The 26,918-nt window shown below is 36.8% G+C and overlaps 2 protein-coding genes and 1 long non-coding RNA gene across 3 annotated transcripts; 2 read left to right on the top strand and 1 right to left on the bottom strand.

Annotated features, from left to right (window-relative positions):
• Positions 1-54: 54 nt before the first annotated feature.
• LOC122346422 lies at positions 55-14,913 on the bottom strand. The gene is made up of 3 exons (XR_006251128.1): positions 14,722-14,913; positions 3,361-3,525; positions 55-166 (listed from the first exon to the last, which is right to left on the bottom strand). It is a non-coding gene; the product is annotated as an uncharacterized LOC122346422 (long non-coding RNA).
• igfn1.4 (immunoglobulin like and fibronectin type III domain containing 1, tandem duplicate 4) lies at positions 4,219-14,072 on the top strand. The gene is made up of 23 exons (XM_043241030.1): positions 4,219-4,309; positions 6,623-6,701; positions 7,166-7,288; positions 7,529-7,668; positions 7,783-7,882; positions 8,032-8,070; positions 8,169-8,217; positions 8,316-8,505; positions 8,679-8,792; positions 8,887-9,055; positions 9,136-9,408; positions 9,526-9,954; positions 10,082-10,206; positions 10,290-10,431; positions 10,543-10,836; positions 10,923-11,222; positions 11,299-11,478; positions 11,651-11,779; positions 11,856-11,935; positions 12,014-12,206; positions 12,337-12,630; positions 12,720-13,040; positions 13,814-14,072. Exons 2-23 carry the CDS (start codon positions 6,665-6,667, stop codon positions 13,816-13,818), a joined length of 3,726 nt encoding a protein of 1,241 aa, XP_043096965.1. The 5' UTR covers positions 4,219-4,309; positions 6,623-6,664; the 3' UTR covers positions 13,819-14,072.
• A 2,721-nt stretch (positions 14,914-17,634) lies between the features above and the next one.
• On the top strand, positions 17,635-26,552 carry LOC122346646 (immunoglobulin-like and fibronectin type III domain-containing protein 1). Its single transcript, XM_043241382.1, has 22 exons — positions 17,635-17,700; positions 18,019-18,141; positions 18,264-18,403; positions 18,558-18,657; positions 18,734-18,757; positions 18,849-18,894; positions 18,987-19,173; positions 19,272-19,385; positions 19,467-19,635; positions 19,837-20,109; positions 21,333-21,457; positions 21,767-21,908; positions 22,141-22,434; positions 22,716-23,012; positions 23,102-23,281; positions 23,404-23,532; positions 23,635-23,943; positions 24,018-24,103; positions 24,197-24,389; positions 24,600-24,896; positions 25,848-26,174; positions 26,314-26,552. Exons 1-22 carry the CDS (start codon positions 17,673-17,675, stop codon positions 26,316-26,318), a joined length of 3,588 nt encoding a protein of 1,195 aa, XP_043097317.1. The 5' UTR covers positions 17,635-17,672; the 3' UTR covers positions 26,319-26,552.
• Positions 26,553-26,918: the final 366 nt, after the last annotated feature.

Genomic DNA, 26,918 nt, shown 5'->3' with positions numbered 1-26,918 from the left:
AAAACGTTCATGTCAAGGGCTCACCACGGCCTGACATGGCTGAAAAATGATGAACCTGGGTCAACATCATCAATACTGAGGACTCGTCAACACTCGTCATAGTATTCAGAGTCAAAGGAAAAAAACTATAGTGGACACAATTCAGTCAGAGTGGCAGGTCAATTATCTGGAAGGAACGAAAGAAATGAAATAAGTAGGCTAATTATGTATCTCCAGACTTGTTGGTTATCAAAGAAAGAAAGAAAGAAAGAAAGAAAGAAAGAAAGAAAGAAAGAAAGAAAATTTTACAATATATCTGAACATTATGCATATTATATGTTCATTTATATTCAAATCAGTGGAGAGACCAAACATTTTTAAGTGAGTGGACCTTGATGAAATATGGTAGTACTATACTTTCATACTAAAGTGCATGCTTTTACATATATGACATATATAAGACATAATAGTGATGCAAAGTACAACAACTAAAATGCCATAGTATTAGGTTTTAAAAAAAAAAAAAAAAACAACTTGAAAATGTTCTGTTCAGCATTATACATAAAGTATTCTTATAGAGTCTTATATTGTTTTTTTTGTTTGTTTGTTTGTTTTAAAAAAGGTGCCAACTTGTGTATTGTAACAAATATAATTGTTTCAGGTAGAGACCAAACAATACCGGAAGTACAAAAAGTACATTAAAACAAAATACACAATTGGATTTTAGGTTGTGTTTTGGTTTTAATCTTTGTTAGCAAAACGCTTACATTTATCTAGTGCAGGCGTTCGTTATTCAAACAAGCCCGAACACAAATTAACACTATCTTGGGGTAATCTTCATAGTGTGGCATGACATGCTGCTTTGCTAAACATAAAGGACGCCCAGGATCTGACTGTGCCTCAATGATCGTGATGCAGTGATTTCAACATCATTTAAAATCATTGGGAAGTTCAACAAATGCTTGATTAAAAGCTTGATTTCAGGTATAGTGGGTTGATTGAAAATTCTTGCATTTACCAGTTAGTCCTTATGTTAAAGTATTATTTTTATGCATGCAGGATTTTTCTCATTTGCTACCAAAAACATTTTTGTCATTCATTTGATTGGGTGAACCAGCTGGCAATCTGAGAGAGTTTGTGCCGCCCTGGCCTTATGTAGCCTCAACGCTAATACAAATATATTATATTAATTTGTGAATGTAAGATCACTAACAGCACCTTAAATCATTTCCATATCAACAACCTTCTTGTATATCCTGCGTATGCAACATTTCAAAACCTTGCCTTAAGTAGCCTTTATAAATTATGCAAAGAGCAAAAAGCAGACCAAAGTGCATCACCACTGTGAATGTGACTACACTATCCAGTTTATCACACTAATAATTAGGCTTTGCTGCATGCAGGAGAAGCTCTAAGCGGGGGCAGTGCCCTTGTGTCAACAAGCAACTCTCTCTGCCCCTGTAAATTCATATATAACCAAATATTTTTAATTGGTTTACATTTTTTAAGGTTGTTTAAATGGCTAAATAAAACATGTGCCCAGTATGCACCACTACTGGTAATAAGGTCCTTTGGGGTGCAAAATTTCCATTGAATCCTTCATGTGCCAGTTTATTACTTTCATTGCCACACGCGCCAACCCCTACAGCTTCAAAGCTTGCTTTATTTTTCTTCTGGCTACAGATGAACCAAAGCCTCCAGGCTCAGTGGTGCTAGAACAGGTTGTTTATAGTAAAGTCATTATCACATGGACTCCATCTCCAGACCAGGAGAAGGATGATCGGAAGGATGACTGCACTGTACGGTGACAGAATGTGATTGGTGCAGAATTGCTGACGGTCTTCTTTGCAACACTTGCACTACCTACTATAATTTTTGAATGATAAGAATCGTTAATCCATAAAAAAGGAAAATTGTCATTAATTTACTCACTCTCATGTAATTCCAAATTTGAATGACTTTTTATTCTGTAAAACACGAAAGAAGTAAAGTTGCTAATTTTATGTAGTTGCTGTGAGGCTTTCAAGATTAAGTCATTAAACAGTGAAAAACTGTGAAAAACAGACCAAAATAACAAAATCGTGAGATTCATACATTGAACGAAACAGCAATGTCTGATTCATTAACAATCGTTATTTTAAATAAGATTTTTACAATGACTCGGCCGATCCAATTTTCAAAACTACTCTGGTAACGCTATCTCACGACCAATTTCAACTCGTAAGACCTCACTCATAAAATTTGTCTCAGTGACGGGTAGGTTTAGGGACAGGATTAGATGTAGGCCATTCATACAAATTGCCCACTTTTAAAATATATATGATTACATCCAAAAATCGTAGAAACTCACATGAATTTGCCACCTCATAAAATATGTAATTACTATGAGGTCGCAACTGATTAATTCATTAATCTAACTATCAAACACACCGACTCAGTGGTCTAAACTTAGCAGTACAATTCTCCTTTTTTAATCCTCTTACAGGTTTGGGGCGACAGAAATTACATTTTTGGCCTGAACTGTTCCTTTTTCTAATTTCTAGTACCTCCAATCACAAGCTCATTACCTACGATAACTCTTGAGAGACCACCTTCCATCTTGGTTTCACTAAAAGTCCACAGTCCACCACAGGGCTTTCAGCTGTACATGGCCTGCGCTGTCCGTGGCTTCCCCACACCACGTGGTACCTCAACAACATCTGCATCAACTCCAATAACTACCACATCACAAATGCATATGGTGTCTGCTCTATGTACATCATAGAGCCAGAACATAGTGATATATAATGATTATTTCCATATTTGAATGTAACTGCTGCCATGAAATGCCATAATAAATTAAATATTTATTCTCATTTTGATTCAGATTGAAATTCAGCACACTGACAACCAGCTAGCTTGTGAACTGCAAATCAATATATAGTCAATTATTTTAAATTTTAAGAATAATATGCACTGCAGAAGGCATTGCACTGCCAAGAGATATATTGGTGCATCACTGTTTGTGATTTTATTTAGATAAAAATTTTGGAATTATTAACTGCATAATAGTGCTGTTATAGCTGTAAGACTTGAATGTGAACTGTGTTTACTGAATAAAAAAAAAAATCAAATATAAATAAGTTTTCTGCTCATGTCTCTGGATGGCAATTAAAAAAAGCATCAAAATAATCTTAGCAGAGAGTGTTAAAATTCTGAGGTTGTTAAAAGATTTTCAGTATGGGACACAAGGCATTTTGGATATTATAAAATGTTCAAGTATGTTACAACACCAATGGAAAGATCACCTGCCCTGGGCCAGATACAATAGATTTTGTACAAAAGTGATGCAAGTTATCAATGACTTTGCAGAAGAATAAACACACTCATTTTGCCACTTACCTTGTGGCTTCAGGAGGTGTTTCAGGTCGTTGGGTGACGTTTGTGTTTACTCAATTTCCTGAAATCCAGAGATGTCTCCAGGCTAACTCAAGCACAGGTCCTTGCAATCTGCCTGGCCCCAGACTTTGAGACAAGCTGTCTGGGCACGTCAAGCTTGGTAAACCCCTGTCAATGTAAAATGAAACCTTCCCTGAGGGCTGTGAGGGAAATATGCTGCCACATGAATATATATATTTTTTTACAAGGCCTACGTTCGTATCAATATTAGACCCTGAATATTAAGCTTTTAGACATAATCGAAAAGCAATGGTCGAAAATCACCTGTAATAATTGCACTCAAATAACTTTTACAAGCAACTAATGCTTCAATTTTAAGAGCCATTTTAGATACGCTTTAATTGTCCTATAAACATGCAATATGTTCGGTCATGTTACAAGATCGTCATCTTACTGTAAATGGCAAGGCCTGTATAGGGCAAGTGTCTAGATTTAGGACACGTGTATGACATTAACGCTAAACTCGCTCGTTTTTTTTTTGCATTAAATCATAGCATTTCTGCAAATTAGTGAACTACCGGGACAGAGTTCATAATCAGTTTGGTTAAATAATGAGAGTAATCAACAATGCCTTGTTTGTAGACTTTGAGATCAGCTTCGATTTAAAAGATAGCATCAAAATAGCATGATAAACAACTTTTTTGCAACGCCTGATATCGCACAAAACGATATAACTTAGCTTCGAATTCAGTCACAATTAGAAAATGATATATGAATATGAATATCCGCTTCATGGGCTGGACATCCACCCCACCCCAGCTTCTCAAATAAAAGCTTTAATGTGACAGCTGATTGATTCAACTGCATGGAAGGTTTCCATTCGGTGCACCAATGTTCTTAACTGAACAAGCAGAATTGACGCAGAAGCTGAAGGAGCAGCGAGATTTTAAAGGTGAGTTTTCATTTTCTTTGACATGCAGCACAGGGAACCATCAGGAACAATTCATCATTCCTATTCACAGCTCATCTGTAGTTACGAATTTTATCGGTCCTTGAACTATGAATAAATGATGGCCACAAATTTGGCCATAAATAATGGTTTTGGGCACATGATTTTATTTTTCACGATGTTAACACAGCTGAACATGTAAAACAGAGGGAAAACCATTGAGAGTGATTTACTAGACTACTCTAGGAGTGGTATTTCCTCTTAAGAATTAAGACCGACGAATATGTAAGGGGTCACCTACTGGCATGCATTATTAATCTCTGCTATGAGAATCAATTCCATCCATGCCATCGTTCGACTTAACCTTGATCATTAAGTTTGCCAGAGGATGCGTTATGCAAAATTATACGTCTATTTAAAAACGCATGCCATTTTCACTTCAAACTTTCGTTAAAAATGTGTAGTAAATCAATACTTCGGTCTTATTTTTCCAAATATAACATCCAAACCATGTAAATAATATTGTGAAATCTGGCGAAGCAAAACAAATTTATTTAAGAAGCAAACATGATACGACATGTTTTGAGAAAAATAATCTTAATAATGTTTTATATAATCGCATATATTGCATAGGGTCATCCAAAAATAAAAATCCTGAAATCAAGAATTCATTTGCTCACCCTCTTTTCATTTCAAACCGATTTGATTTAATAAAAGACAGAGATAATGTTAGGCAGAGCACTAAGCACAGCCTCGACCACCATTCACTTTAATTTACATAAAAATAAAGAAAATGGCAACTGAGGCTGTCATTTTGCAATTTGCCAATGGTCTAAGTAAAACAAACATAATTAAAGGAAAAAAGTCTAGACTTATATTTATAAATTTGCTTCTTGAGTGCGTTTTCTCTACTTTGTTTTGTACACAGAATAAGAAAAAAATGAGACAAATAAAGTGAAAGGGCTTTTGGATGGACTGTACAGCTTGACACCAGATCGATTGACAAATGTTCAGGAAAGATAAGCAATCTGAATTAAAGGTTAGGAACTCAGAACATCATCCCAGCCTTACGGTGGAGAGCCATTGCTTCAGCCACTAAAAAAAAAAAAAAAAAAGTCATTTTAAATTTTCTGACTTTTCCCCTTAGCAAGACATAGCTACTAAGCACCAAATTATTGTGTCAGATCATTTTGGTTCTAAGCTAGGCAGAAAGAATAGTTTACTGCTCACATAATTTAGTTTTATTCATGTGTGATCTGTCAAATGTAGGATAACTGTTTCTTTCCCCTTTGGCCTTGTAAAAGCATTGCTCAGGATCCTGTGAATCTTGGAATGCCAATAAGTTTTTTTACTGCCAGTCTAGTATTACGCACCATGTGATATGTATCAAGTCAAATTCTTAATATATCTTTATTGGTTAACTTTTTGAAGGTCACGGCCTGATATATCTTCTTTAGGGCCATTAGGGGAAAGAAAGAGGAACACCTTTAAATAAAAGTGCGATAAGGTGCAAACTCTGTCTGGGGTTTAGGGCTTTAGGCAGTTTCATTACTTAATCTATCTTAAATGATTATTTGACAAATGGAACAGGTTTTATTACGAACTGATGGAAATTATAGAATTTCAAATTAGTTTTATCAATAATGGAATATAACGATCTGTATACCGATAGATTTTAATAGCATCTCATAAAAAATATATGATAATAATAAAAAATAAAATAAAGCACAATTTTGAGAACCAAGTCAAAGTTGTGAGAATGAAGTCATACCTTTAGGAGATTTAAAGAGATTTATGTGATTATGAATATAATAGAAATATTTAGGGGGGGAAACCCAGAATATTACAAGATTTGTTGTGATCATAAAATGAATAGGCCACTGCTGCAACAGCAAAAAAAAAAAATCTATGCAAAAAGGATGCAATTGAATTACAGGATTTACCAAACAAAGACGTCTTGTGGTGCATCAGCACAGTAATTATTACTATCTGAACACTTCAGTAGTTGCAAAGAATTTAATTTATTCAGAAGAAACAAACATTCATGCTCCACTTTGCTGTTCTCAACCACATCACTTTGATGTTACTTTCCTAACAACTTTATTCTCATAATATTACAGTTTTAATCTTATAATTATGTGACTCTCATAATTGGCTTTACTCTCAAAACACTAATAGCGTGCACTGTGTGCATTTTCCCTCAACTGGATAGGATCATATGCATGTTATATAGAGACTTTGTATTACAAGCAGTTGCTTGTAATGATTATATGTATATATAAAACTAAATGCATATATTATTTTTTACATATGCAGTCTAATTTCTTGACTGTTGGAAGATAAAAACACATTCTGAAGATGCCACTGCCTGTGGAAGAGATTCCTGTTGGTCAGGGTAAGTTAGTTGAATCAAAACATTATATTTGCATGAAATGTACGTCTCCAAAAATCAAAAAGGCCTGGGCATACTGAGTTTGAAGGCTTCTAGTACCGCAGCAAATCTCTAGAGTTATCAACCTGCAATTTTAAAAGCCAATTGTCAAGAAAACACTCTGAATTTTAGTTTTAACACAGATAATGAATGCACTACCAAGCCTAAAACATTGATGGTAGTGGTAGCCTATCCTTTATTTTGGTACCCATTTAATTGCTTTGGTCCCAACTTCCAAGGAAACATTGCCCTCATGTGGTTATAAGGAATAAATATCAAGTTAAAGCAATGAAGATTGCATGTCAGTTCTTTTTTAAATAACATGATATATGGCATATGCGTGTGGCTTATTTACAAAAACAAAACATTCAGTGTTTAATAAAGCACATATTAATGCAATTTAAAGACTAAAGCGTATATCTTTAAAGTGGAAATCAAGAAGAGATCTAGAGTGCCTGGCGTTATGATCACCCAGTACGTCAAGGAACTGCCACGTGGAAAAACTACACCCGATTTCACCAGAAAACCAATTGCTTTGACAGTTCAAGAAGGTAAAATAATAATAACAATAATGTGTTTGAAAATATATTTAAAAGACTATTTCTGGTAATAATTTTTTTAACTAACAATTGATATTGTCTAATAGAATTTTCTGTGGATTTGATTAAACTTTTATGTGTAAGTTGAACAGTCACTTAGCTATAATGAAAAAGTAGTACCTTCAGGGTAGTGGATCCTTCATAAGCATAAACCTCAGACATGATGAATGGATTGCCTTTCTATGACTGCAGGCAAAGTGGCGATTTTTAAAGCGGTGGTGAGCGGAGATCCAGCACCAACTGTAACATGGGCTCGCAACAAGGGTGACACTTCTGATCCAGAAAAATATAAGCCAAGATATGATGAAAGGGCTAGAGAACATGTTCTAGAGGTAACATACCAATGCCAAACATTTGGATCTTAAAATGCAACATTACCATACAGCACAGCATATTAAGAAGATGGATCCCATAGTAAAATTGTTTCTTTTGTTGCAATCAAACAGATAGTGAACGTGCAAGTAGATCAAGCAGATACATACAAATGTTTCGCAACAAATCAATTTGGAAAAGCCATGTGCACAGCTACATTGAGTGTATTTGCAGGTAGGCATTGTATTTTTTTTATTATTTGAAAAAGCACAAAATATTACCCTAATCAAATCTGTGCATTCAATGTGCAGAACTAGGCAAATAGATCTGAAAGCATGCTCACATTTTGCAATGTTCTTATGGAAGTTCTGTTTGTCTTTTAGTTGGATTCAAGAAAAAGTCAAATAGTACATCAAAAAAAGGTGGATAGATTAATCCTAAAATACACAAATTTAAAAAGGGACATATTATTTACATGATATTTTGATAATGTATGATGTTTTCTATTTTGTTTGATAAGACCAAACCAACGATCCTGAGGACTTCAGGAAAATGCTTAAGAAAACCACGTAATTGTTTAACTTCTCACCTATATGGGAAATTTCTTCCGTGTTTCTTTTGGTGTTCGATTTTTGTTAATCAAAATATAAAAAAACCTTCTGTCTAGAACGGTCAAGAAGAGAAAAGAAAAACCCAAGAAAGAGGGAGAGATTGATCCAAAATTCTGGGACGTGATGCTAAGTGCCAAAAAATCTGATTATGAGCGTATCTGTCATGAATTTGGAGTCACTGACTATCGGTGGATGCTTAAACAGCTCAACCTGAAGAAAAAGGAGAAGGAGGATGAACAAGCAAAGGTATTTGTCAGCAATTTAATCATCTGATGCTACTGTCTCAAAAGATTTGTCAGTCAATTTTCAAATCATTTTGAGTTAAAATTACCATTCTGCAATTGCAACTGCCAATTTCTAGAGTTTTTTTAAAAACGATATTTATTATGATATTCAATAAGACTTAAATTGTCTTATAGGTGGTTGAAAATGTTGACAATATGAAGCAGATTGAAGTGAAGACAAGTGGCAGAGCGGAGTTTGAGTTTGATATGAAGCTTAAGGACAGAAACAGTAAAATTTACCTTTACAAAGTAAGTATCTCAGTCATTTAGGATGATATAAAAAAAAAAAAAATAAAATAAAATAAAATAAAAAGTATTCATTTAAACCTTTAATTCTTTCCAGAATGGTGAAATGCTTGATTATGGTGATGGCTCTGACGATTCCTCCAAACACAATATGAAGAAGACTGGTGATAAATACATGTTTAGCATAAACAATCTTGGCTTAAATGATGGCGGACTATACCAAGTGGATGTTGAAGATGTCAACATTATTTCAACAACCTTAGAAAGTAAGAAATTATTTAACTTTCAGCATTTTCAAATAAAATAAAGTATCTCCATGTCCATTGTATTAATAATTTCCCTACAGTTCCTGATGTGGAATTTGATGGTATGCTAAAAGATGCTAAAGTCATTGAGGGGCAGGATGCCATGTTTGAGGGTGTTTTTTCTGGCCCGGTACCTCAAATCACTTGGTGTGCCAATGACATCTCCGTTGAGCATGGAGACAAGTACAATATCACAGTCTCCGAAGACAAGCTCACCCACAGATTGGTAGTAAAGAACTGCAAAAAAGAGGACAAGGGCATATACACGGCTATTGCTGGGGTTAAATCATCCAGGGCCACTCTTGCTGTTGATGGTAAGTCTTCAAGATGAACACATCAGAAACATCATCTTTCAGCATACTTTTACTTTGCCATGGATATCAAACAGGCTACTAATCTATTATTGTTTGTTATGCTCTGTGCCACATCAGATGACCCAAATGCCAAGGGAAAAGGTCAAGGTGGGACAAGTGATGGTGCAGATGATCTTGCAAGACGGCTGATGGATGAACAGGCCAGACTGCAAAGAGAAAAAGATGAAGCAGCCAGGAGAGGCAAGGGTACAGATGGGAGGGGTGATGGAGCTGATGGCCGTAGTGGTGCGACAAATGGTCGTGGCGATGGAGCGGATGGCCATGGAAGTGGAGAAGATGTGACAGGGAAGTATGGACAAGGCGGCCTTGGTGGACTTGACGGAAGTAGAGGGAACAGACTTGGAGGAGATGCAACAGGGAAATATGGACAAGGAGAAGATGGTAAAGATGGAAGCGGGAAGAGTGGAAAGGGTTCTGGAATGGGTTTGGGAGCAAATGGACTGGGAGGCCGGTCAGCGGTGGTTGGATCTGGTGGAGATGGTACAGGTATGTTAATGAAAAAATTGTACAAAAACAACATTTTACATCGCTTGATATTTCATTTCCATGAACAACTTACCACTTAGTCTTAAACAAATTATAATAATAATTCATTTAAATGCATTCGTTTCAGATGATAAAGTGCACTTTGCAAGTGGCTTAACAGACAAAAATGCTCTCCGTGGCAAACCTGCAGAACTAGTATGTAAACTAAATACAGACAAAATTAATGGCGTGTGGTATAAAGATGGAAAAAAGGTATGTTTGTGTATCGTACTGATGTCACCGATTTTTCACAGAAAAATACAGAGTTTGATATTCATATAAATCTTGTTCATCAGCTGACTTCCAGTGACGGGGTGGTAATCTCTAAGGATGGTTGTACACATAAGCTCATTATTCCAAATTGCAAGGATTCTGATGCAGGTCTATATCATTTTGAAGTGAATGGTTGCAAGACAGAGGCCATGGTGAGAGTTGGAGGTAAATCATATTAAAATATCAATTTTTACATCTGGCTAGCATGAGAAAACTACTGTCAGATTGGCAATTATGATAATATTTTCTGGTGTATATTGCTTCTGTATTTCCTAGATCTTCCAGAATTCGATCTTGACGCTTTGCAAAAGTTCTCCAACCCTGTGATAGTAAAGGCAGGCCAGAGTGCATCTTTTAAGATGTCATTTCCTCCACAAGCTTCACTGGAGATTAAATGGTTTAAAAATGGCTCTGAGCTTCTTGATGGTGGTTCAGTGAAAGTGTTGAAAGAATCAAACCACAGTCGTCTTCAAATAAGAGACTGCCTGCGATTGGATACTGGTCAAATCAAAATCCAACTAAAAAATCCTTTTGGTTCTATCGAAGCTTTGTCAAGCCTTATAGTACTAGGTGAGTACAATATCTGCATTTAAACTGTTACAGAAACAAACAAACAAAATTTTTTTATTTAACACACATATCTGTTCCACTGACAGACAAGCCAGGTCCACCACAAGGCCCATTAGAACTGAATGAAAGCACATCCTCAGTCCTTGAATTGAAATGGAATCCTCCAAAAGATGACGGTGGCTCAGAAGTAACCAACTACATCATTGAGCGTCAACAAGTCGGGCAGAGTACTTGGAAAAGGGTTGGGGATATTTCAGCTAACCATCTAAGCTTCAGAGACAGAAACGTGTCTCTCGGCAAGAGGTACATCTATCGCATCTACGCAGAGAATCTTGAGGGCATCAGTGAAGCAATGGAGACTGAAAAAATTATGGCTGGCTCTTTAAGTAAGTCTTTACTGCTAAATTTTCATATGATAAGTATTGAAGTAATCTAATATTTATATCACCTATGTGTTGACAGTGTTCCCTGGTCCACCTGGTACGCCGAAAGTGGTCAGTGCGTTCAAAAACTGCATAAACCTAACATGGACCCCACCAGAGAAAGATGGAGGGAATAAAATCTTGGGCTACCAGTTAGAGAAACGCAAAAAAGATACTAACCAGTGGGTGACTCTGAACTCAGTTAAGGACCCCATCCCAGGTATTTTTATATTTCAAAGCTCCACACTGAATGGAAGGCACTGAATTTCAGCTCTACTAAATGTTGAGTCTGGAAAACAACTGCTATGACAAATCAATAAATAACCATTAGCAAGCACCTAACCTAAAGTTCAAAGACCTCAAAACACATAAGTGTTCTCTACCTATTACAGCTCTCAAGTATGCAGTAAAAGATGTGTCAGAGGGGTCAGAATATGAGTTCAGAGTAACAGCCATTAATATGTCTGGGCCTGGAGAACCCAGCGCTCCTTCTGTGATGGTCTGCGCTAAAAACCCCAACAGTACGTCACAGTTACATGACTCAGAAATCAAGTCCAAATTAAACATCTTTACTGATTTTAAACAATCATTTTTCAGTGAAGCCCCATTTCAAAGATCCTGAAGACTTTGTGGTTGTGAGATCAGGAAATTCTATCAGAATCAAAATTAATTATGAGGTAAATATCCACATCTACATATCCACACTGTTTTATTTACCTTCTTCATAAAGAAAGAAATTGATATTCGGCATACAGGCCTCTCCACCTCCAGACATTACCTGGCTTAAGAATGGGGAACCTGTATCTCCCTGGAACCAGATCATACATGCTGATGGCACTTGCACGCTTGTCATACCCTCCTCAAAATACTCAGATTCTGGAATCTATACCATTGTGGCTAAAAACTCAAGCGGGCAAGCCAGCTTTGACATAGAGGTCAGAGTTACAGGTAAGCTACTTTTGAAATAAATGATATAACTAGCTATGATCATGCCATATAAACAAGGTTAGTTCAATCACAAGTGAAAGAAACAAATATTTCTGTTCCTATAAAATAATCCTACTTTATGCGGCTACAGATGAACCCAAGCCTCCAGGCCCAGTGGAGCTAGAACAGGTGGTTTATGGCAAAGTCATTATCTCATGGAGGCCTTCTCCAGATCACAAAACAGACGACCGACTGCACTACATGGTGGAAGAATATAACTCCAACACACGCATTTGGCGTAGAATAGTCGACCACCTTCTCTGTACTACCTACACTACCAGCATTCAACCAGGTCAAGAATATCACTTCAGAGTCTATGCAAAAAATGATATGGGAGTTTCTGATCCTTCAGAATCTCCAACATGGGGCGTAAACAACAATAAAGGTGGGGAGCAGGACCACTGCAGTTTAGTTCACTGTACTTGACAATGCTAAGTACTTAGGCCTTTTTCTTATTTCCTTCCTATCAACTAGTTCCAGTGCCTTCAACTGTGTCAGCCTCTGGCACTTTGGAAAGGCCCCCATCCATCCTGGTACCACTGAAACTCCACACTCCACCAAAGGGATACCAGTGCTACATGACCTGCGCCGTCCGCGGATGCCCCAGCCCATATATTGCATGGTACCATAACGGGATTTGCATCGACTCCGACAACAACTACTACATCAGAAACGCATGTGGCGTCTGCTCTATGTACATTCTCAGAGTTCGGCCTGAAGATGGTGGCGAATACAAAGTGGTGGCAGTCAACCCATTTGGCAGGGCAGAATGTTCTTCTACATTAAAAGTGAAAGGTATGACAGCTGCAGTGTTCATTTCAAGGCTTGAGAAGTATTTACCACAGTCACCTGATTTACATGATGCTTTGTCCTTTGTGAAGAGTCACGTTGCTAATATTTTCAACATGGTTGCATAATGCAAATGGACTACAGCCTATGCCAGAGCTCGTCAAAAAGTGACCTGGAGGGCAAATATGGACCGTCAATCATTTTTATGTGGTCACAGATTGATTTAGACAAATTAGCTGCACCGCTTGATGCATTAGAGCACTTTCTGTGGAAATCTCTATGGTTCAGAAGCACTCAGCAGTTAGCAATTAAAAATATAAAAAAACTGAAACTAATTGCATGAAACAGATTATATTAATGTCCTCTATACTGCCATTTTTGACAAAGCTTTGAATACTGCGTCTACTTGCATTACATTATCAGTTACAACATGACTTATTTTGAAGTTCAATAACACACTAAATTAAGCCTGAGTACCTATAATGAGACCTGCATAAAGTATGTTTCAGTCATGAAAGTGCTAAGATCTGACAATTACTAAAAAAATGAACTGTCATTTGGATAATTTGGCTTTTTGAAAAAGTAGATGAAAAGCCCTGGCCAGTGCATAACATATGTAAATCAAAATCAAATTACTTTCACAAACACATTTTTCTATTCACCTTTCACAAAGAAACGAATGTTTAGCACAATAACAAACAACTCTTAAGCATTATGTTTGTATAGAACAGTTGGTCATTAATTTTGTTCTTTCTCCTTTTTTCTACTCTGTATTTCAGATTGATCTGTACTCCACTGGACGTGCTAGTTTTGGCTCTGCTTCTGCCACAGCTAATTTCCTGCATACATTTTAAGCTAAGACAGCGCATGCATATAAATGAACACAGTCATGGTGGATTGCAACGGAGAACTCGCAGAATTTGCCATTACGCCATTACATATAGTGATGTGTAGAGTACTAATAATAAAAAAAAATTGTAAAGTATTCAAGTGTATGTGAATTCACGATATGCAAATAAACATTTTCTGGCAGGCATACTTTCTAGCATGCTATTCTTTGAGATTTCAAATGCCATCCCAATTGATCCAGTCATGAATTAGCGACCTGTACAGGACGATCTTCTCGGACGTGGTTGAAAAAGCTTCACAGACATTTATTCTCACACATTCCCCAGCATTATCCCTATCCTCGTTGAAATATTCCCACAAGATATGCGGCACTCAGCAGTACAGTGACATGACATCCGTGTCTGTGATAACGTGAGAACATGAATAGTGCTATTTCAGATCGCAGCCTGAATAGTTCTCAGCATGGTTTCCAACAAAACCAACTCCAATATCAGGCATCCCTGAAACTGAAACCACTATTAAAAAGCATGCATGCAGTGCCTAATGCAAAAAGGGTTTTCAAATGCAATTCATTGAATACCTTAAATGAGCAATAACAAACAGGCCTGCAACAGGCTAATGTTTAAGCTATATACATTGTACTGGCTTGCTTTTACGTGATACCACGCCATAGGTTGACTCAGATTTATAGACGACTGTTTCAAGGACCGTTTTTTTTCCAGAACATATTTAAGATAACAATGTGCTTTGACGGAGCGATAGTATCATCTTTACTCCAGTCTCGCTACACCAGCAAGAATTGCTACTGACAGGTTGTCAGCTTGTGATAAACGCTCACCTGAAATCAACACTGCCTCGTTATCGCTCCTATAAAAGCGGCAAGGCTTTTTGTACTCCATACCGGATACCGATATCGCTGGTGCACTAAATCCTACGACCACGAAAAACCGACGAACGATTTTTGTCCTTTCGGATTTCCCGCGCTTCTGATCTTCAAACCAGTCTTGGCTCAAGTTTCGCGCATGAGCATTTGCCGCTAAGGATTGATAAAAATATAACCTGAGCAATATTATGGAAACTTTGCTTCTTTTAAAGATTTTAGTGTACATATCGTTTACGTAGTTTTTTTTGTTGTTGTTGTTGTTTTTTGTTTGCTCAGGGAACGGGTAATGGTTCACCCAAAAATGAGCATTCTGTCATTTATTCGCCCTCAGGTAGTATGAATATCTTTTTTCTGCTAAACACAAAGAACGATATTTTGAAGATTTGTAACCAGGGTCACCAGGTTTTGGGTCACCATTGACTACCATAGTATTTTTATGGTAAAAATACTATAACCAAATTTTCTTCAAAGTATATTCCGTTGCGTTTGTGTTTGGCAGAACAAAGAAATTCATACAGAACTAAATGATGACAGAATTTATATATATATATATATATATATATATATATATATATATATATATATATATATATATATATATATATATATATATATATTTATTTTTATTTACTTTTCACCATGGTAATTTACACAAATGAACACACTTATGAATTCTGAAGCCTATACAGTAGCCAAATGTAAAATGTTAAATAAGATGAAGTAGGCTAAATGTTTTTTGTTGTTGTTGTTGTTTAACGAATGTTCATACATTGCACAATAAAACTTAAAAATTCATCAAGTTTGGCCGTATTTCTGTCATTTTACCAAAAATATATAATTTAGTCTATACTTTGGCACAATGGAACCAGATGTGCTAAAACGTACAAAAATATGCCATCCCTGCAGCACTCTGTTGGTATCTTGGCAAAGTTTATAGTCATAAGATTATATGTGTGCTTTATTAGGCCCAGATAATGTGACCACTAGTTTGCGAGAGCATCTGAGCTGTGTGGGCATGTGAAGTGTGGTCAGCTCCTGTGCATGTGAAATGGCACCCTCTCGGACTGCACACATAGCACATAAGTCATAATATCAATATCCTTTTTATTGAATTATAAATAGCACATCCCATTAACATGAGGATTTAGCATAGCCTCTCAAATCTGAAGGAACATTACCAGACAAAATATATTGAACTTCTGAGATAAGTATTGTGGTGCCTTCCAACATCACTCATCTTAAATCTTACTTCACGCGTCCTGATGTAAGGTCATTACATAGACATGGTGTTAAATAGTGTAGCTAATGACTAGATCATATAGTGCAATAAAGCAAATGAGTTCCTGTTTTCATGGCAAAGGTGAAGTTACATCTTGTCCCTGGCAGTGGCAAATTAAGAGTCACCACAAAAGCAATATGAATGTCACTCTCACTATTTAGAGAATAAGTATGACCATGAACCGCGGACAGGGCCTCTGTCCCTTTGCCGCTGTAAACCTCACCCAAATAACAGATTTAATGTGACAGCTAATAAGACTGCAGTGCTTGAGAGGTTTCAATTTGGCCCACTACTGTTTTATTGCTGAACAAAATGGAGAGACTGCAATAAATTGTGGGAGTCGAACGCGGTTGTGTTGACAGAGCAAGTTAGCTACACGTGAAGGTGAGTTGCTTCTCCTTCTTTCTTCTTTTACTTCATTTTTTAAAGATGAGAACACTGAAATATACAATATTACACATTAATCATTATTAGTAAATATTATACAGAGCAATCAGGGCTTTTTCTTTTTTTTTAAATCTCAGATTTCAGGTTTGACTTGTATATAGGAAGATGCCCAACCACAGATCTGATTCTAAGTACTGATGCATATTAAATGGATAGGATTCCAGATGGTATGTTGTGATGCTCAGATCGCACTAATGCGTTTTTGATGCTACCGGACAATGTTAAAGTGCTTTCTTACGTGTAATTTCCGAAATCGTAAAGAATATAAAATTGTTTTATAAGAATGGAAAGGGTCTGTAGTGCTCTGCTGAAACACACAGATGTTTCAATAGTATTCTGCTTATATGTGGAGTGGCTTATCAGTGAAAGTGTTTTGCTTTTTCACGTAAATAGTGGCGGTTCTCATCACGTTCTGTTTTTATAATTATTAAATATGATTTGCTCTCTTAAGCTAAAGTGTAACTGCTCTGATACCACAACCCTGATAAATTTATGAGATATGTGACCTATCAAAAGCAAGGGTAAAATGCTTGTAAACGATTGCTAAGGATCATGTCATGTCGTTAAAAAGAATTGATGTCAGTCTTGTGTTACTTTACGTCCAAAATGGATAACATCACCTCCTAATATATCTTTATTGGTTCATTGGTTCAGTTACTGGCATAGTATTTGTTTACTGACTAGACAGTATGCATCAACACTTACTGTAGAATGGTGTTCTGTATACATGTATATAGAACGTACACCTCATGAAGGGATGCTCACAAGGTGGGGGACAGATGGCTGGCACATAGTGTTTCATATTCCTTATTTACGCTTATAGTTAATCATATCTGTTTGTTATGGTGACATTTTGTAATTGGCATTCTTTTAAAATATTACAAATCATAATTTTTTTTAACATACTATAGGCCAACAGAAACAGTGGTCTCACATCTGTGCAAATATTGTATAACATATGATGTTAGAACATGATGCCATTTTAGTGTAGGGTTAAATTACGGTAAGAATAAAGACGATTAAGCATATCTGTCCCACTTTAACCTGCATTCACCGTACACATTGTTTTAATAACAACAATAGTAACTGATTGCGTGTGCAATATAACGATTTCTGCCCTCACGACTCGATTTTAGATAAGACTCTTCCATCATTACTGAAACAGTCTAGCATTGAGAAGATGCCGAAGCCAGCAGAAGGAACAGGCGGTAAGTTAAAATCATGGTATGCCAAATGCTAAAATCCTTAAAAGCTTCTGAATCATTTGTTTTACAGTTGCTTCGTTCCGTCACCCCTGACCTTATACTTAATCAGGCTGTTTAGTAGATGAAAGTGTTCGTGATCAAGGCTGTGATTAAACATCGCCATCATGTGGTCAACAAAAAGTCCACAGCTTCAAATTCATGAGACATAAATACGCCGTTTCATATTTGATGGCCTTGTTTTTGTATAGATTCAGGAAACCATATCCCATTGTTTTATAGAACTGAACATCACGGAATGAAAACACTGTTCTGATATTTCAGTGGCAATTAGGAAGAGATCCAAAGTGCCTGGTGTTATGATCACGCAGTATGTTGAAGAACTGCCACCTGGATCTACTACTCCTGATTTCATCCGAAAACCCATTGCCTTGACTATACAGGAAGGTAATAGTTGTCTTATGTTTATATGGATCATTTGGATTGATAATAGAATTTCAATATCATTTAATTTAAATAAAAAATATCATCATCAAAAAATAATCACAACTATTCTGTTAAATCTTCAGGTAGACTGGCCTTTTTCAAAGCTGTTGTGAGTGGAAATCCAGTACCAGAGGTTTCATGGGCACGCAACAAGGGAGATATCTCTAATTCAACAAAATATGTTTCACGATTTGATGAGAAGAATGAAGAATATATTCTAGAGGTGCAATTTTCAGCTCTGTAAAGAACCATGTTATAAGCCATTTAATTTTTATTATTATGTATTTATAAATAAATGCATCATTTTACATTTTTTTGTCATTTTTTTTATAATAGTCTTGTTTTTCTTTGACAACATTTGTATTTTTGTTCTACAGATACCAAAGGTAGATTCGGATCAAGCAGACACATACAAATGTTTTGCTATAAATCCATTTGGAAAGGCTGTTTGTACCGCTGCACTGAATGTCATTGAGGGTAGGAAATTCACTGATTAATATAAAAATTATATATCACATATAGGACAAAATCCATCTGTTTTTCTTCTTTTCAGTTGGATTCAAGAAAAGAGCACCAGGTAAATAAATAAACTGTACTGGAAAATCTTTTGATTTGTTAAAGAGCACTGAGAGTGTCAAAATTATCCTAAAAAATGTCAAATTTTTCAGCCCCCAAAAGTAACCCTGATGAGTTCAGAAAAATGCTGAAGAAAACGTAACGTATAATTGCATCATATATTTGCTTTTACCATATATTTGACTTTTATATCTTTATATCTTATCTGTAATCATACTAAATACATTTAGGGTTGTGAAGAGAAAAGAAAAACAATGCAAAGAAGGAGAAATTGATCCGAGGTTCTGGGAGGTGTTACTGAGTGCACCCAGGAAATATTATGAAGGGATTTGTCATGAATTTGGAGTAACCGACTTCAGGTGGATGCTGAGAAAGCTTAACCAGAAGAAAAAGGAAAGAGAAGCAGAACAGTCCAAGGTTTAGTTTTCTTTGAATATCATACTAATTTGTGCACCACTGTTTTTTATACACATACATTATGACAAATCTCCACTCTTGATTTTTCTGTCTTCAAGTATGTTGAGAAAATCGATAGCTTGAAACAGATCGAGGTTAAAACGGACGGCACAGCGGAATTTGAGCTTGATATAAAGCTAAAGGATCCTAACAGCAAGATCCTTCTCTTCAAAGTAAGTGCCCTCACTTAAACAGCCTCAGCGTCATCAACAATACTGCTTTGAGAGTAATGCACTTCAATTTGCTATTACCAGGATGGGGAAATGCTGGACTATGGAGATGGAACTGATGAATCCACAAAACATAATATGCAGAAATTTGGTGAAACATACTTGTTCAGCATTAGGGATGTTGGCCCAGAAGATGCTGGGTTATATCAAGTGGATGTAGAGGAGGTGAACATGTTCTCAACTTCCCTAGTGTGTAAGTACTTGTAATATTAATGCTTTTTATGTTTCTTCGTTCATGATATAGTAAACAAGTAAGTAATAATTCTATTAAATGTTACAGTTTTGCTATTAGGCAATATCTGAAGGTTAAAGATCCGGCTGTGAACAGACCCCAAGTTTTCATTTCATTTTACTTGTTATCTATACATGCTGAAGAATTGTTTTGTGTCTCCAGTGCCTGATGTGGAGTTTAATACTACACTGAAAGACACTAAAATGATTGAGGGGCAGGATGCGGTGTTTGAATGTGCCTTATCAGACCCTTTACCCCAAATCACCTGGTGTGCCAATGACATCTCTATTGAGCATGGGGAAAAATATGACATCACTGTGTCAGAAGACAAGCAAGTCCACAAACTAGCAGTGAAAAACTGTACAAAAGAGGACAAGGGTGTCTACACTGCTATTGCTGGGCTCAGGTCAAGCCAGGGCAGTCTGGTTGTGGAAGGTAAAAATAAAAATAAATTCTTGAGCAGCATAACAGTATATGAGACACACATTTCAGAGTAGCATAATTATAGCATAATTTGTCAGAGAAACAGCTATGTAAACATAACATGTTTCCTAAATATCTACAAATATCTAAATTTTTGGATTTAGAAGAGTCAAAAACTTACATACAACATCTTTATTTCAAACACCTGAAATGTTCTCTGTTCATGTCCATTTTCTTGATGAATTCTGAATTTTGTCTGATCACTGTATATCATTTAAAGTACATACTGCAACTTAAACTGTTTTCAGATGATCCCAGTGCCCACGGGGAAGATGATGGTGTTAATGAGCTAGCCAGACGTTTAGCAGAAGAGAAAGCCAGACTGCAGAGGGAAATGGATGAGGCGGCTAGGAGAGCAAAGGCTGAAGCAGATGAAGCGTCGAGGAAAGCCCAGGCTGAAAGAGATAAAGCAGCGAGGAAGGCCCAGGCTGAAAGAGAGAGGCAAGCAAGGCCCAGGCTGAAAGAGATGAAGCGGTGAGGAAAGCCCAGGCTGAAAGAGACGAGGCAGAGAGGAAGGCCCAGGCTGAAAGAGATGAGGCAGAGAGGAAGGCCCAGGCTGAAAGAGATGAGGCAGAGAGCAAGGCCCAGGCTGAAAGAGATGAAGCGGAAAGGGCTGCTAGGAAGGCCAGAGCTGAAAGAGACAAGGCAGCAAGAAAGGATAAGGCTGAAAGAGATGAAGCGGCGAGGGCAGCGAGGAAAGCCCAGGCTGAAAGGGATGAGGCAGCCAGAAGGGCTCAGGCTGAACAAAATGAGGCATCCAGGAGGGCAAAGGCTGAACAAGATGAGGCAGCCAAAAAAGCTCGGGAAGAACAAGATGAAGCTGAAAGAGATGAGGCAGCCCGTAAAGCCCAAGCTGATAGAGATGAGGAGGCCAAGAAGGCCAAGGCTGAGAGAGAAGCTGCTGAAAGGATGGCAACAATGGAGGCACGCAAAGGCAGTGAAGGATCCAGTCTGGGAGATGGGAGTGGAAAACTTGGAAAAGGTGATGGATTGGATTTAGATGGATCAGGTGGAGACGGTGATAAGCGTAAGAAGCGTGCAAGAGTCAGTGAGCTGATACCTAACAACATCATAGGTATGCGTTCATGTCTGTAACTCCACAAGTACATAAAGTCACCTTTTTCTCAGTGCTGAGACGATGTAATCTGACATTTTTCCTGTATACTTTTATCCAGACCATGGAGTCCACTTCCTGAACGGGTTGTCAGATACTGTAGCCAATGTTGGAGAATCAGCAGAGTTGTCCTGCAAACTTAGCAGTGAAGATAGCAAAGGATTATGGTACAAAGATGGAAAAAAGGTTATAATGTACATATATATATATATATATGTATATTTCAAAACATGATTATTCCTGTGAGGGCAAAACTGAATTTTCAAATGAAGCAGGAGTCAATTACATTTTACAAATCATAATCAATAGATTTTAAATTGTAAAATATTTCACAATATGATGTTTTCTTACTGTTTATGTGTTAAAATAAATGCAACCTTAGTGAGCATAGAAGACATTTCAAAACATTACAAAAATCCTAATCTGAATTTTTGTCCAGTAGTGGAAATATAATGCATTGCAAAAATTAAACACATTTTTTTTCTTTTAAATCAGTTGGAGTCTAAGAATGGCATAACAATTGTCAAAGATGGGACTCACCACAAACTAATCATCTATGACTGCCAAGAAAGAGACACTGGAAAATATAAGTTTGAGGCAGAAGGACGTAAATCAGAGGCTGCATTAAATGTTAAAGGTATGTGTGTTTTCTGCTTTTCTCTTTGCGCACCATTATAAAATTGGAAGTAAAATGCATTTCATTTTGTAGGATCATTTTAATGTAGTTTAAACAATGTGAATCATAAAATAATCAATGTATCAACAACCAATAAAACTATAAACAAGACATGCGGTGTGGATGCTTACCCCCTACCATCCTGCCCTGGTTCAAAGCAATTACTAATTCTCTTTCCTCTCATTTTTTTTAGATCCACCAAAAATAAATGCAGACGCCTTGAGTAAATTCTCAGAGCCTGTTATTGTCAAAGCTGGAGAAAACGCTTCCTTCAAACTACCATTTTCAGGCAAAGAACCTATTAAGATTCAGTGGTTTAAAGAGGATGAAGAGTTGCTGGAGGGTCACGGTGTCAGGATAGAAAAGTCTTCAGCCCATAGCCGTCTACTTCTTACTAAATGTCAGCGCAAAGACAGTGGAGAGATAAAAATCAAAATCAAGAATGAATTTGCCACTGTGGAGGCCACTTCAAAACTTACAGTACTTGGTATGTATTGCAAAAAAACTGCAAAAAGGTATCTGTGAAAGCATGTTTTAGAAGAATATTAAATCTACATAAATCTACATGCAACCATCAAAGACATCTGTCTATATTTTATTTATAGTTGTAGTATACATCTCTCACAATGCCATAGCTGTTCACATGCTAATTAAAGAATCATCACTAAAACTACCAAAAAAAAATCCTCAATTGTTTGGTTGTTAGATGACTAATTAACGGTTCTGTGACATATTAGCAGGCCTACTCTATATATTTTTTTCTTTCAGACAGGCCAACTCCACCACAAGGACCTATAGAAATTGCAGAAAGCTCATTGTCTGCCATTGAGTTTAAATGGAGACCCCCAAAGGATGACGGTGGCTGTCCAGTGATTAATTACGACCTGGAGCGACAGCAGCTGGGACGGAACACCTGGACAAAACTTGGAGACATTCCTGGACAGCCTACCTACAGAGACACAAACACAGATCGTGGCCGAAAGTACTGCTACAGAATTCGGGCAAAAAACTTGGAGGGCTTCAGTGAAGTCTTGACAACTAACGATATTTCTGCTGGAACTTTGGGTGAGATTCTTTATTTGTTTCTGTACTTTGATGTAGTAAATTATGAGTTGTCAGTTTTAGAAAAGGAAATGTGTTCTTTTTGTTCCCAGCGTTCCCTGGCTCTCCTGCTCCTCCTAAAATAGTCAGTGTCTTTAAAGACTGTATTAACTTGACCTGGCTTTCTCCCTCCAACACCGGAGGGGGCAGTATCATTGGATATAATGTGGAAAAACGCAAAAAAGGTAGCAATTTTTGGACTCAAGCAAACCCAAAAGATGATCCAATCATAGGTACTGAAAATGTATTTATATATAATTTTATTAAAATATTAATTTAATTGCATTGTAATTAAAGTGGCATATTTTTCTCTCATTGAAAAACAGCACAAGTTGAATGTTTGTTTCACATTTAGATAAAAAATATGCAGTAAAAGATGTAATTGAAGGTGTGGAGTATGAGTTCAGAGTGAGCGCTATCAACACATGTGGGCCTGGAGAACCAAGTGGGCCATCTGAATATGCAATTACAAGAGATCCTAAAAGTAAGACATGCTCAACAAATTGTTAGTAACACAGACCTGCCAGATAGTGTACAAAATTATACAGCATTTTAAAGTAAATATTTGTGATGTTACTTTCCCCAGAACCTCCCGGTCAGGTCAAAGACCTCAAAATAACTGGATCGAGCTACACCAGTCTTTCTCTTTCCTGGACTAAACCTAAAGAAGTGAAAGGTGAGGAAGATGAAGCAAAAGGCTATTTTGTGGAAATCAGACCCACAGACCAACTTGAGTGGAACCGCTGCAACACAAACGCAGTGATTCAGACTTCCTTCACTGCTATGGGATTGAAGTCAATGGCCATGTATTGGGTCAGAGTGATCGCCGTCAATGAAGGAGGAGAGGGGCTTTCGCAGAACATTGACAAATACATCATCGCCATGCCTCCTCCAGGTATAAATTCTTGTTTATATTCACATTTAGCTTTAAATTTCACACAAAGATAATTTAATCTGCCTTTTTTTCAGTGAAGCCAAAGCTCACTAACAAAAAAATTAAAAGTTTCATGGTTGTTAAAGCTGGAAACACTGTTCGTGTCAGCATCAGTTTCGAGGTAAGGTATCAAAATATCTTATTTTCCAAAAAAAAGTAACACTTTTGGGTTATAAAAAATCAGGACTAAGCATTTGTTTTATTTTATCCACAGGCCTCTCCTTTACCAGACATAACATGGCTAAAGGACTGTGCTCCTGTAGCCAAACATGTCACAGTCACAAATTTTGAAAAAGGTTCTCAACTATTTATTTACGCATCAGAGATGTCTGACACCGGCATTTATACTGTCAGTGTGAAGAATATGGTGGGCCAGGACACATTCACTATTGAAATAAGAGTCACTGGTAACCAATTTCTTGTTTAAAACCTATCTAGGACATGTCATTTTAGATTAAAATTTATGAATAGTATTTTATATACTTTTTAAATGGTAACATTATATAATATGAATGCAAAAATAGAAATACAATTCATCTAAATATCAAAACCAATTCTGTAGTTCTAACTGTACAAAGTAATGAAGTGATTCTATATGTGTACATGTTATTTTTTAGATGATCCCAAGCCTCCAGGTCCCGTAGAACTGGAACAAAATGTCCAAGGCACTGTGACTCTGTCATGGACTCCTTCTCCCGATGAGAAACGAGATGACCATCTGCATTACATGGTGATGAAGCGGGACTCTGTCAAACAAACATGGCGTACAGTGGTCGACAACTTGTTTAACAACAAATTCACAGTTATTAACATCTTACCTGGAAGAGAGTATAATTTCAGAGTGTTTGCCAAGAATGACATAGGCCTCTCAGAGCCCTCAGTGTCTCCGGTTTGGGGAAGCACCAAAAAAAGAGGTTTGGGTGTTTATCTTTTAACAGCACTAATTGTTTTATTTCTACTATGGATTTTAAATTAATATTCTGTCATAATTTACTCACCCTCAGGTTGTTCAGAGCTGTGTTTTCTTTCTTCTGTGGAACTCAAAAGTAGATATACTGATAATTCTGTTAACCAACAGTTGATGTGAGCCATTGAAAAAAAAAATACTATGGCCTACCATCAACTGTTTGATTGCCACATAATATCTACTTTTACTCATACAAGTTTGGAACAAGCCAGCCATGGTGGATTTTTAATTTTCGATTGATCTATTCCTATTTTGACTGCATTGCCTCAGGGACATTTAAATGTCAAATACATTCATATAAATTTTAATCTAAAATCTTGTTAGTGATGAAAAATAATCCATAGTCTCATTATGCACAAACTACCCAAATAAATAAGCCTGAAAACAAATTACATTTAGACAATCAATGGTCTCGGCTGCATTACAACCAGCGTTGCAGTGGTCTAGGCTACTTGCCATTTAACAGATACCTTTTCCCAAAGCAATTTACAGAACACTAATTGCACTGAGTCCCTTGGAGAAGCCAGAGATAAGTGTCTTGCTCAAGGGCGCAGTGATAGAAGATCTATGAAACTCTATTTATGGGTCACCCTTTATCCAGGTTTATACATCTGGGATTTGCGATGCTGTCCCTGACACATCGCCACTAAACTATCTCTTCCTTGTTCTGAAAATGTTGACAGCCGCAGTACAAGGTGGTCTATTACAGTAGCTCTGGATAATTGTTTGGCCAGTAATGGTGTGCACTTCATATGCTTCATCCTATATTGTCCCTTCACTAGGAAATTACAACCCAGATGCACAAACAGATAATTTTGATGCATAATGTGAGGTGACCAAAAATGGACATTGCTACAACTACAATAACGTATTCACATTTTTTTTTTATCTCTTTCAGAAAAAATCACATATAGAGTGCCTGAATCAAAGACCCTCGACTTCCAGGCAGCCCCCAGATTTATTGTCCCTTTGAAACTTCATGCTGCTCCGCCAGGTTATGAGTGCTACATGAGCTGTGCTGTGACTGGCAACCCAACACCACATATCACTTGGTACCATAATAACGTCAGTCTCAACACAAATCCCAACTACTACATCACAAATGTGTGCGGTGTTTGTTCATTGCTCATCCTGAGGGTTGGACCCAGAGACACGGGAGAGTATCAAGTTTTAGCCGAAAGCCCTCTTGGTCATGATGAGTGCTCCACCAAACTTACAGTCAAAGGTAAGTCTTCTGTTTTGATAATAATTAACCTATTTTTGTTAATGTTTTAGATGTGAGGCTCGTCATTCATATGATTTTAAGTTTTAGGCAACAGCTGCTACTTTCTACTTTTTACTTTACTACTTTTCTTGTTTTACAGAGTAAAGAAAGGATGACTTCGGACAACACCGTTTGTGATCACATTTCTTGAAAGTGAAATATACGTAATAATTGATGTGATCTTAAAAAGTGAAATTAAAAAAATAGGGAATAATGTATAAAATATATTGAATGATCTATGTATCATGTTTTATTCCTTTAAAAGAATACTGATGCTAGAAGCCGCCTGTGACAAGCTATAGTGTAAAGTCACAGCAGACTAGATGTCAGGCAAAGAAAATCCAGCCATTAGTTATGTTTACATTCAATAAAACTCAGCTGATAGCCAAATGATTGAAAGTTCTATCATTGTAAAATGAAAGAAATGTGGACCCGACAAGACTCATTCTTGAATAACCTACCCGAAGTCTTCATATGTCTCCTATAATATAGATAGATATAGATAGATAGATAGATAGATAGATAGATAGATAGATAGATAGATAGATATGATACATTTTATGATCAGTATCAGGATAGATAGAGAATATGCATGTAATGTTGCAAGTAAAATATAAAGTAAGAAAAATAAATATGAAAACATGATGCATTTCACCACCAGTATCTCTATAGAGTATATACATTTTATGTATACAACATAAAAAG

This window comes from Puntigrus tetrazona, chromosome 6, assembly GCF_018831695.1.
Source record: "Puntigrus tetrazona isolate hp1 chromosome 6, ASM1883169v1, whole genome shotgun sequence".
NCBI lineage: Eukaryota > Metazoa > Chordata > Actinopteri > Cypriniformes > Cyprinidae > Puntigrus > Puntigrus tetrazona.
Note: the sequence above shows the minus strand (reverse complement) of the source record. Positions and strands in the feature narration are given on the sequence as shown.

Bases quoted from the DNA above. Each gene is read 5' to 3' on its own strand.
- igfn1.4 (XM_043241030.1), top strand. From the start codon at position 6,665: ATGCCACTGCCTGTGGAAGAGATTCCTGTTGGTCAGG. The intron at 9,056-9,135 runs GTAAGAAATTAT...ATTTCCCTACAG, and splicing joins TATTTCAACAACCTTAGAAA to TTCCTGATGTGGAATTTGAT. The intron at 9,409-9,525 runs GTAAGTCTTCAA...GTGCCACATCAG, and splicing joins GGCCACTCTTGCTGTTGATG to ATGACCCAAATGCCAAGGGA.
- LOC122346646 (XM_043241382.1), top strand. From the start codon at position 17,673: ATGCCGAAGCCAGCAGAAGGAACAGGCG. The intron at 18,404-18,557 runs GTGCAATTTTCA...TTTGTTCTACAG, and splicing joins ATGAAGAATATATTCTAGAG to ATACCAAAGGTAGATTCGGA. The intron at 18,758-18,848 runs GTAAATAAATAA...CAAATTTTTCAG, and splicing joins ATTCAAGAAAAGAGCACCAG to CCCCCAAAAGTAACCCTGAT.